Source organism: Mustela putorius, unplaced genomic scaffold, assembly GCF_011764305.1.
Source record: "Mustela putorius furo isolate JIRA1106 unplaced genomic scaffold, ASM1176430v1.1 tig00000281_pilon_pilon_pilon, whole genome shotgun sequence".
Classification (NCBI taxonomy): domain Eukaryota; kingdom Metazoa; phylum Chordata; class Mammalia; order Carnivora; family Mustelidae; genus Mustela; species Mustela putorius.
In genome coordinates this window covers 643,852-655,488 of record NW_025421343.1, presented here as the reverse complement: position 1 = coordinate 655,488, position 11,637 = coordinate 643,852, and the positions used below count along the sequence as shown (strand labels likewise).

General features: G+C 52.2%; 1 protein-coding gene across 1 annotated transcript; it reads left to right on the top strand.

Moving 5' to 3' along the window:
* Positions 1-1,203: 1,203 nt before the first annotated feature.
* Positions 1,204-3,141, top strand: ASPRV1 (aspartic peptidase retroviral like 1). Its single transcript, XM_013051132.2, has one exon. The coding sequence runs from the start codon at positions 1,768-1,770 to the stop codon at positions 2,545-2,547; it is 780 nt and encodes a 259-aa protein (XP_012906586.1). The 5' UTR covers positions 1,204-1,767; the 3' UTR covers positions 2,548-3,141.
* The last annotated feature ends 8,496 nt before the right edge of the window (positions 3,142-11,637 follow it).

Genomic DNA, 11,637 nt, shown 5'->3' with positions numbered 1-11,637 from the left:
AGGGACCCTGGGAATGTCCAGAGGCAGGACCGGGGCCAGGATCGTCGGGGACTCAGCCAGGCACTGGGGGAATGAGTGGTACAGGGAACGGATGAGAGACAGGCTCTGGGCCAGGAACCATAGCTGAGAGCCGCAGGTGTGCCGCTGTTCCAGCTCCTCTCCTGTCTTAATCCCTCTTGTTTGGTGACAGCACTCCACTGGGTCTGGAGCCTGGCAGAGAACACCTGCTGACCTGAGAGTAAGTTTCTGTGGGGGCTGGAGACAGTCACACGTGTCTGGTTTATGTGAGCCTCGCGTTCCGGTTCATTGCTGGAGACAGAGTTATGAATGAACCAGTACACCATCCTGCAACACACGCTCCACTGGGAGTGGGCAGGCGTGTGAGAGGCGCAGAAGGCTCCATGGAGGGGGTGACATTTGAAGGAGATCATGAAAGTGGGTCCCCCCAACAGCCCCAGTCTCTCTGCACAGGCCCAAGTCAGGCTCCAACCTTGGGACTCACAGATCTGCCTTCTGGGAACCCACGCAGTGGCCCAAGGCAGGCTGCACTCCCCAGCAGGAGGTCACACAGCCAACTTCCTCCATCCAAATCCTCCCAGAACCTCACCACTGGCTTCGCCAACATGGCGGGCATGTCCCCTTCTCAGAACACAAGGGAGTGAGATTCCCTCACTGCTCTTTCCGTGAATGAGGACGGAACTGGGAGAAAGAGGGCTGCGGAGCTTGGGGAAGGGGCTCTTGGAAGTTTCCTGGAAGGTGAGAGGGAACAGGAGGGGAGGAGACAACATCAGTGGCTCAGAGGTCGGGCCCGCCCAGCTCTGGAGCTGGAGCCCATCCGGATCTTGGCGTACACTCCCAGAAGTTCAGGGTTGGCACCAGCCCACTTCAGGGCCTTAATGAGGGTGCTCTGGCCGAGGCCTGCCCCCCTCCCCCAAGTGCTGACTCTGTACTGGATGTGATCAGTGAGGGAAAAACAACTGTAGCAATCGAGTTCATGGCAAATGCTTGTGTGTGTATGTGTGTCCCCTCACTTAAAAAACATTTTCTGCGCATTCTTGATTTGGGGACTGTCCTCTATCTTCCCCTCTAGAGAATCTCAGGGGATTCCACACTTGGTTCAGAATGAGAAACACCCACGCCAGGCTCACATATGGTAAGAGTGTGGTGAATGAATGCTCCTTTAGCCCCTCAAAGCGGCCACTTGGGCGTGGGGCAAAGGGCTTCCCCAGGCTGGAAGCTGGTGGGCCTTTGGTCCTGGCCTCCTCCAGCTGATGACAGACACCTGGATGTCATAACATACTCTGTGTCCTCCTCTGTTATTCTCGGACACGGGCTGGGAAGGGTACCTGAGTGGGTCCCCTCTGACTGGGGCTGGACTTTCTTGCACCGTGGGCTGGCCTGTACCAGTCCCAGCGATGGATGCAGAAGGGTGAGGCACTGATCCTGCTCGTTGGGCAGGATGCTGGCAGGAGGGAGGGCTGAGCAAGGGCGGGGCTTCCAGAACAAAGGAAGAATGGGGAGCCCCAGGGCCTAGGCTAGGCATCAAAAAGGCTCTGCCGATAGAGCAGGTCATAGTAGCTGCCTGCCTCCGTGCCCAGCAGTCAGTCGGACAGCTCGTGCCGGGCCCCCTCTGCCTGCCCCAGACGGGCAGCAAACAACACTCCGCTCCGAGAGGCCTTCTTCTCCAGCGTGATTGCGCCCACACTGCTCTGCGCTTTGCTCTACTTGGCGTGGGTCGGTGCCGCAGTTCCAGCGGAGGACAGAGGGATGGCGGGGAGCGGAGCCAGGAGCCGGGAGGGCCGTCGGGAGCATGCCTTCGTTCCGGAGCCCTTTGATGGAGCCAACATAGCCCCACACCTCTGGCTGCACCGCTTCGAGGTCATCAACGACCTCAACCACTGGGACCACGTCACCAAACTCCGGTTCCTGAAAGAGTCTCTCAGGGGAGATGCCCTGGAGGTCTATAGTGGACTCAGCCCCAAGGACCAGGAAGACTACGGTGCGGTGAGAGAGACCCTCCTGAAAGCCTTCGGCGGGCCTGGGGCCACCCGCAGCCACCTGCCCAAGGAGATCGTCTTTGCCAACAGCATGGGTAAGGGCTACTACCTCAAGGGGAAAATTGGCAAGGTGCCTGTGAGGTTCCTGGTGGATTCCGGGGCTCAGGTGTCTGTGGTCCACCCCAGCTTGTGGGAGGAGGTCACGGATGGTGACTTGGACACCCTGCGGCCCTTTGAGAATGTGGTAAAAGTGGCCAATGGGGCTGAAATGAAGATCCTGGGCATCTGGGATACAGTGGTGTCCCTGGGGAAGCTGAAGCTGAAGGCAGAGTTCTTAGTGGCCGACGCCAGTGCTGAAGAAGCCATCATTGGTACTGACGTGCTCCAGGACCACAACGCCGTCCTGGACTTCGAGCATCGCACATGCACCCTGAAGGGGAAGAAGTTCCGCCTCCTGCCTGTTGGAGGGTCCCTGGAAGATGAGTTCGACCTGGAGCTCATAGAGGAGGAGCCCTCCTCGGGGGAGGGGGGACAGGAGCTCTCCTACTGAGAAGCCCCCTTTCCTTTACCCCCCAAACATCAGTGGGAGGACCCACCACAGTGGAAGGGAAGGGCAAATAGCCTCAGGGGTCACTGGGCTTTGCCAGCCTTCTGGAACCAACTCCCTCCTCCTCCCTGTGCAGGGGCCTTCTTCTGTCCCTGGTCAGGGAGGCTTCCATCTGAGCAGGCACAGGTGAGGGAGAGCAGGCTGGCTATCTCAGAGGGAGGGAAGAGTCCTCATAGTGGTCAAGCTGCTATTGGTGGCAAAGATTTAAGACCGGAAGGTTCCAAGACGACTAGAAATGACTGTCTTTCAGGGAGGACTGGGGTACCTCTTCAGATCCCCTGAGATGTGGCTCAGTCCCTTCCAGCTCCATGCGGTCCTTCTCAGCTGGGCTGGGTCTGGGCTACAAGGTCCTCACAAGCAAGACTCAGCCCTTGTGGGTGAGGGTCACAGCTGCCCTGGGAGTCTTCCCTGCTGGGTCTTCCCACCTACCTGTATGATGTAGTTTCCTTCTGTCATTTGCTCTGAAACTCATTGAGCCTTATGCCCATAATTCTTTACTTCAAAAACCAATAAAAATTGACTCATGGAAAAAAAAAACCCACATAATGTGTTGATTGGGGATGAATGGAATGGATGAGAGTAACTGGGTAAAACGGGGAGAAAATGTCAAAGAGAGGGAAGCTCCAAGGGCTCCAAGACTGATTAGCCTGGAGATGTAAGAGCATAGACACACAGTGCCTGTATATATGTCTCGGATTTTCTTAGCCTCGATTTCAAATATTTTTACTTATTTCTTCCATAATTCCTCTATAACTGAAAACTACAATATTTTCACACCCAAATTGCCTCTTCTACCCAAAAGTGACCCTAACGTTATTTGTGAGGTACTGATTGAGGATTGGAAATTGATGGTTCTTGTAAAGAAGTGGGAAAGTAAGTGCATGGCAAATAGCTCTTACGGCAGCCTGGGAGACAGAGGCAGACCGGGCAGGGGGCAGGTATTGACCTGCACAGAGCAGCCCACGGGAGTCTGGAGGACAGAGTAGGGGTTTGGCCGTGGGGGCTCCGGCACCATGAGGGCAGCTTCTTCCTGGAGGGGCTTCTTCCTGGAGGGACGTGGAGCCTGAGACTAGAGGGATGGGATGGAGTGGTTAGGGCATTCCCAGATTTGGGAGTGGGGTGTTACTCTTTCTTTTCTTTAAAGATTTTATTTATTCATTTGACAGACAGAGATCACAAGTAGGCAGAGAGGCAGGCAGAGAGAGGAGGGAGCACCCTGGGATCATGACCTGAGCCAAAGGCAGAGGCTTTAACCCACTGAGCCACCCAGGCGCCCGGGTGTTACTCTTTCTTAGGGGGCTTCCTCATACCCGCTCCTAAGTTCCTGTCCTTTTGGAACTCAGCAGGCCTGAGTAACGACGGAAACACTCAGCCAAAAAGGATCTGCAGGGAAACGAGAGTGCAAAGCCTCAAGAGCTTTAATGGGAGGAAGGGGACATCTTCCTTTCCTGAGGGTGGGATGAGCCTCTCCTGGAAGTTTCCGCCTGGATGTCCCCAAAGGAGAGACAACTAGCTGGGCAGGCACCAGAGGCACGATGGAGTCAGCTGCCTCAGAAGCCTCTGGGGACTTGAGGCTGGCTGTCCCGCAGCTGCTCTGAGTCCGGGTCCCTCACTCCCCATTCCAACTCCAGCTGTGATTCTCCTGGAAACTGAGGCCCAGGCGCAGCCCCTCATCTTCATGATTACCGTAGCCCATCCCTAGGCAGCCAAGCACATTAAGAGGAATGAGCTCCAGCAGGCTCTGTGCACGGGGGCAGTGGGTGGTGGATGGTGCTGGGTCACGAGGAAGTGTTTTTCAGGGCAAGTGAGGCCTGGAGAGGCCCAGCTGTGGCGGTGGGAGGAGCCGAGAAGGAGGTAGGAGAACCCTGCACAAGGGGACGGTCTTCTTGTGCCTCCCAGGTCCCTTTCTCAAGCTCCAAACAAATTTAGGGCTTCTCTCCTGCGCCAAACCCTCCCCTGAGGGGACAACCCTGGCAGCACCTCCCCATGACCTATTTTCTCCACCTCCGAGGCAAGGAAGGAGGGAGGGTGGGGAGGCGGCCCGGCGATGGGGAATTGGGTGCCAGGCCCGAATTTCAGGGTGACACCGAGGTTGTCCCCTCTCTGCCCTTGCCCACATGTGGCAGGCTGCTGAGCCCTGTCCTATGGGAACAGGAACAGGGTGACCTGTGGCCCAGTGGCAGAGACGCTTGCTCCTCTGTTCTAAGCCCTGGGATGGGCCCGGTGGGGGTGGGGGCCCTGTGACTGCCTCAGCACAGGCCCCCAGGAGGAAGGAACCAAAGAGCGGCTCTCACGCGGGAGGGAGTGAGACCGGAGATCAGCGCATTTGAGGTGGTTACAGGTGCAAATGGAGCCTGGGGTTCAGGGGGCTGAACAGCTCTGCTAGGAACGGAGCATCCAGGGGGGAGCCCTGGAGAGCAGCTGGGAAAAGAAGGTCTGGACCCATCGCGGAGGGACTGGTGCCTGGGGGAAGGGTTTGTGCATGACCTGTGTGCAAGTGCTTCAACTGTGGTGGTCGACCAGGAAGAGTCCTCCGGCTCCTGGGTGTCTGATGGATACAGCAGCAGCAGACAATGCCGCTCTGGAAGCCAGGGTGATATCCGGATGGAGGATCTCAATTTGAGATGATGGAAAGGCAGGGGCATCAAAGTAAGGAGTTAATCCCAGCTGCCAAGGAGAATCCGCTGGGAAGAGCAATGAAAGCCGGTTCCTCAGGGTCCCGTGGGGCAGCCAGGCTGGAGAACGTGTGGGCAGTGCCGCAGCTGTATTTACCCCCCGGTGTGACTCAAAGGGCAATACCGGGACCAGCAGGAAAGCAGCATCAGTGTCACCTGGAGCTTATTAGAAACGCAGGCTCTACCCCACCTAGAGCTGCAGGAGAGCCTCCACCAGGGCGCGTGGGTGTGTGTGGAAAGAACAAAACAACAGAAAGCCCTCTCCAGGTGAAGTTTGGAAAAGCTCTGGCGAAGAACATCTGATCCTCTAGTTACGGGGCAACTCATGGCTCCCACAAGGCACCCATTTCTCTACGCATGACCGCCACACCCCCAAGAGCCGTTAACTCCCCAGACTATGCTGGATAATTCCTCATGCCCTTATCCCGCATTTATTTTATTTTATTTCTAAGTTTTTGTTTTGGAATAATTTTAGACTTTCAGAAAAGTTGCAAAAGCAATGCAAAGAATTTCCATCCGTTTTACCTAGTTCCCTAAATAGTCACTTTTTAAAAGAATTTTATCTTTAAATTTTTTTGAAGATTTTCATTTATTTGACAGACATCACAATTAAGTAGAGAGAAGGAAGCAGGCTCCCCACAGAGCAGAAAGCCCAACACAGGGCTCGATCCCAAGACTCTGGGACCCTGACCTGAGCCACCCAGGTGCCCCTAAGATTCTATTTCGTAGAGAGGGAGAGACAGATTACAAGCGGGGGGGAGGGGCAGAGGGAGAGGCACAAGCAGACGCCCTGCTGAGCACAGAGCCCTGGGCATTAGATCTCATGACCCTGAATCAGGACCTGAGCTAAAATCAAGAGTCAGAAGTTCAACTGCCTGACCACCCAGGCAGCCCCACCCCCAAATAGTAACATTTTTATCAGTTAACCTTATTCTCTCATTCTCCCCTGGACTGTATTTACATGTATATGAACTGTTTGAAAATTGCAAATATGCATTTACTTCTAAAGACATTAGTGTTTATTTCCAAAAAGACAAGGAATTCTTTAAGAATAAAATCTTTTTTTTTTAAAGATTTTATTTATTTACTTAACAGACAGAGATCACAAGTAGGCAGAGAGGCAGGCAGAGAGAGAGGAGGAAGCAGGCTCCCTGCCGAGCAGAGAGCCCGATGCGGGGCTCGATCCCAGGACTCTGGGATCATGACCTGAGCCGAAGGCAGAGGCTTTAACCCCCTGAGCCACCCAGGCACCCAAGAATAAAATCTTTAAGATTTTTTTTATTTGAGAGAGAGTGAGAGAGGGAGAGCGAGCACAGAGGGAGTGGGAGAGGGAGAAGCAGACTCCCCAGGTGAGCAGGGAGCCTGAGTTGGGGCTTGATTCCAGGACCCCAGGATCATGACCTTAACTTAAGGCTTAACTGACTGAGCCTTAACTGACTGAGCCACCCAGATGCCCCAGGAATTCTCCTCTACAACCACAATACAGTGATCAAAATCGGGAAACTAACATCGGCATACTACTATTACCTGATCTGCAGACCTTATTACATTTTCCCAATCATCCCAATAGTGACCTTTAGAGCAAAAGAAACCACTGTTTTCCGTCCGGCATTCAGTCCAGCCACCTGCTGCATTTAGTTCCGTGTCTCTTTGGCTTCCTTAACCTGAAGAAGTCCTCAGTCTGTCTTTGTCTTTCACACCCTTGACATTGATGAAAAGGCCGGGTCAGTGACTTTGTAGAGTGTAAATCTACACTTGGGCGACTGACGCTTTCTTGTGACCAGATTCAGGCTCTGCATTTTTGGCAGGAGTTCGCAGGACCGTGATGATGTGTCCTCCTCTGTTCGCATCAGGCTGCCTGTTGGCTCCACTATTGGTGATGTTGACTTTCACCAGTTGGTCAAAGTGTCTGCCAGGTTTCTCTACCACAGACTGTTCTATCGCGTGGAATTAGCCTTTTCGGAGTAGATGCTGTGGGACCGTACAAACAGTCTGTTTCTCGTCGGACTTACCCACTGGATCCATTGATGATCCTTGCCTGCCAATGGCGATTTTCTAGTTCTACTTCCCGTGTGTACTAACTGGCACTCAATTCTGAGCTTTCCCTTCCTTTTTATTAATTGGATTTAAATTAATTTACTTTCTTAAGTAAGCTCCAGACCCCGCATAGAGTCCAATGCAGGGCTTGAAGACACAACCCTGAGATCAAGACCTGAGCTGAGACCAAGAGTTGGACACTCCGCTGACTGAGCCAGCCAGGCCACCCGCCTTCCTGCTGGTTATTTGTGTCCCTGTAGACTCGGTCTCTTGTTGTACTCAGTGAGTGATCCTCTCTTACTACCATTATTTTGATACTGATGTTTTAGATTTGGTCTTGGGAGCCGCTTCAGACTGGCTTCGGTCTTCTTGGGCCATGTCGCCGTCATAATTTGAGCCCTTCTTTTCTGTCATGAGATGTTTCAGCTTCATCTCTATCTTCCTTGGACCAGTCTTGGGATCGGCCATTTCTCCAAGGAAACTGGTTCCTTCTAGTAAAATCTGATATTTAGAAACCAGGATCTGGTGTTTGGTGTGTTCATTGTTACTGGGGTGTCCTTACATCACTGGTGTGGTCAGATCTAAGAAAAAAACACCTGCTTCATCCATTTATGTTTCTACATCTGTCTCTCTGTGTATTAACAGTGAGTTCATACTGATCCTTCCAACTCCAACCCAACTCCCTTTCCGTCTTCGCAGCTTTTTTCTCCAACGAGAAATCTAGCTCCAGGTGACTTATCTGCTCAGTCTCAGCATACCCAGAAAGTAGTTTCAGAATTGCTAACCCTGTGCCTATGAAACACAAACACACGAGCAACCACTTATTAATCACCTACTCAATGGGAAGTGTGGGTGGTCCTTGGCAGCAAATGAAAAGAAAAAGAAATGATGAAATCTGACCACAGTCAAATTAAGGAGAGCCAAGGCTCCCAGGTGTGTAAAGCCCTGGGTGCCAGCGTAAGGTTTTCTTTTGTCTTGAGGACACAAGGTACTCGTCACGTGAGCAGCTGGAGTCAGAGAGACTCGAGGTCATAAATCTTTCTCCTGTGGCAGTGCTGAGACCGTGGCTGGCCTCTGTGCCCCATAGTGGTGACCTAGCCTGCCCACCTGGTCCTCCGCCACTGAAGAAACACCGAGGCGGCTGTCAGCTGATGCCGCCACACGTTTTAGTCCCGTCAGTGGCTGTGTGATTCAGGGCCCGCTCTTGCCAAGCAATCCTGGTAATGCAGGTGCCTTCGCTGGCAGGGCCGCCAGGAAACTCTGGTCAGGTCTTCACCCCCTCTCCTGGCAGTTCTGGTCCTCACTGGGGGTTCGCATATTGGCTCTCAACTTCTGACTGCTCGGATACCATGGGCCAGCTTTCCTGAAGCCTGGACAGGGGCACTTCTCCAAGGTACAGGCTGTCATGGGACTCATCTGTGGCCAGCCTTGCCCTGCCTCATTTCTCCGGGCTCCTGTTAGAGCATCTTCCTGCCCTAGGAAGTGTGTGAGAGCTGAGCCATGCCCTCTGGGGATCTGCAGTCTGAGGAAGGAGGCAGCCCAGCAAAGGGACCCCAGGTCTTAGAGCGGCCCAGCGCTGTGCCCCCTCCTCACTGCCCTCTGCACAGGGCCAGGAAGGGCTCCAGAGAGTGGATCTTTAAGGTGAAGACAAGTGGTTATTTCCCAAGAAGAAGCGGGGGATAGGGGGATAGGTAGGAAGGGGGAACCAGTGGGGCTGGCTAGTGGGGTGATTGGGGGTGGGGAGAGACAGAAGGCCAGTGTGGAGGGTCTTGTATGACTTTTGAGGTGACTCCAGAAGGCCAGAGATCATTGATGGTGGATTTTTTCAGCTTTAAGATGCACTCCATTAAAAAGTACACTATCAATTTATTTTAAAGTTTAAAGTTACAGCTTTATCTTCATGTGTATGAGGAAAAAATATACATATACTAATAGCTTGTCCCTTTGTGAACATTTTGGGTGCACTGGGCCTAAGGTAGATAAAACTTTGACTCCACCATCCATAAGCCAGAGGAAGAGGCAGTACAATGATCGGGCAATGGGCATATAGGCCAAAATTTTGGAAGCAGTATGCAAATGACTGAAACTTGGGAAATACGTTGACAGGTTTCTCCTCATTAGAATGTAAGTGCCAGAAAAGAGCTCTTTTGTGCCCACCCCCCCCAGCAGGCTTGGTGCATATCAGGGCCTTGATAAACAGTTGTTGAAAGACTTGACAGGTGATTGAGCAAGGTAGTGACTCAACAGGTGTCCCTCCTAAGTGACATCAGGAGTGACCTCAGCCGTAGATCAGACAATATGACGGAAGGCTGAGATTTCTCTTGGAGATCATCCATACAGGTTCTCTGACACAGCACAGAAGCTTTGTGGGGAGAGGGGCAACAAATCATGGACACCCTGTGCACCGTTATCATGGAGAGGACCATGTCCCAGCCACATGGCTGTGCTGCTTTATGCCACATGAAGGAGCACGAACAGCCAGGGCCTCAGGTCTTGCCTTCCAAGGGACACCAGGCAGCCCCTCCCTGGGATGTCTTGACACCTTCGGGGCCACTGAGCGGTGTGTCGGTGTCTGTTCTCTCCAGGACTATCCAGCCACCGTGTCTTCCTCATCCCCTCCCTTACGTTGGAACCCACCCTACACTTCCTGGCTGGGGCAGTCAAATAGATTTTTTTTTTTTAATTTGACAGAGAGAGAGGTCACAAGTAGGCAGAGAGAGGCAGGGAGGCAGGCTCCCCGCTGAGCAGAGAGGCTGATGTAGGGCTCGATCCCAGGACCCTGAGATCATGACCTGAACCGAAGGCAGAGGCTTAACCCACTGAGCCACCCTGGCGCCCCTTGAATAAAGTCTCATTGCGGGTTTAGGCAGATACAAAAGTCGAAGAAGTTAGACAGGTACAAAAGTACCATGTCTTCTGGTCAATGCTGGCTGGTAGCCCAGGACCAGAAGCAAATCCTAAAAGGCTAAATTACTTGTCTGAAATGGGAGCGTCGGGGGAAGAATCTAGAGCAAAAGCCCACACGTTGGTGTTTTTGTGTCCCGCGCTGATGTGCATTCCAGTGTCCTGTGGACAGGGAACAGGCATAAGACTGGATGGGAAGGGGTTGTCTGCAGGGGAGGGGCGTCTGCGCTGGCCGGGGTGCAGGCTGAAGAGCCTGACCAGCAGCCTTGGTGGTGAAGGGGGGCCAGTTCCCGAGGTAACAGGGGTGGTTTCGCCTCTCAGGGAACACTTGACAATGTCTGAAGACCTTTCTGGTTGTCACAGATTTCAGGGAGGTGGAGGGGAGAAGGGGGGTGCCACTGGTGTCTAGGGGGTAGAGAGAGGCCCGGGATGCAGCTCAGCCTCCCACAGTGCACGGGGTGGCCCCCCAACAGGGAACTCCCCAGCCCTGAATGTCAACAGCAGGTCAAGGCTGAGGAACTGGCCTGAGGTAACTCACAGTTTTCTGATTTGGCAATTTCTAGGTCTTAAAAAGCTTCTGGAATATAGGTTTTATCTCCATTTAACAGGTAGGAAAACTGACATTAGGGGGCGTTGGTTGGCTCAGCCTTGTTCAATGGTCGATGGCTGAACTGGGAATGTAAGCCTGCCTGCCTTCAGAATGTGCAGTTCAGTCTGCTGGGGTAAGAAGGATTTGTTTTCATCTATTATAAATAGACCCGGGAGGACAAAGTGGGTGGAAACGAATTTAGAAAGTGGAAATGTTCAACAAATGGGCCTTGGTGAACTAAGCAACATGTAAAGTATTTGTAAAACTTTTGAACGTGTTCACTGTGGTTGAACACCGTTCAATTTATGAAAATTAAAAATCTATAAAAATTACCAAATGAGTAGAAGAGACGTGATTGGCTGAGAATAAACTTGGGAGGTAGAACTTCCCGAAAACCTTCCCCAAAGGAGGAGGAGGACCCCCCCAGGGTCCTTTAATTACTTCATTGCTTGGTTAATTTGCCATTGTTTACATTCCTTTTAGTAATTGTTGTTGTTGTTTTTACAAATGCAGCGTGTGCTCATTACAGGAAAACCAGAAAATTAGGTCAACCCAAAAAATAGATAAAGAAACTTCTTGAAGAACCTTCTAGCTCGTCACCCTCCTGAGGTCAAATATGGCCCATTTCCCAGGACCTTTTCTATGGACATTTATTTGGGTGTCTTTTCCTTCATCCTTTCACTCCTTCTATTGTTTTTTCTTTCTTCCTTTTTAGCAAAAATTTCGGCAAAACTTTAGTCTTCTTCCTTTTTAGAAAAAAAAAAAATTTCTTTCTTCCTCTTTCGTGCTTTCTCCTCGCAAACTTCCATACTTTATGTAACTAATGCC

Coding starts and splice junctions, on each gene's coding strand:
- ASPRV1 (XM_013051132.2), top strand. CDS start 1,768: ATGGCGGGGAGCGGAGCCAGGAGCCGGGAGGGCCGTCGGGAGCATGCC.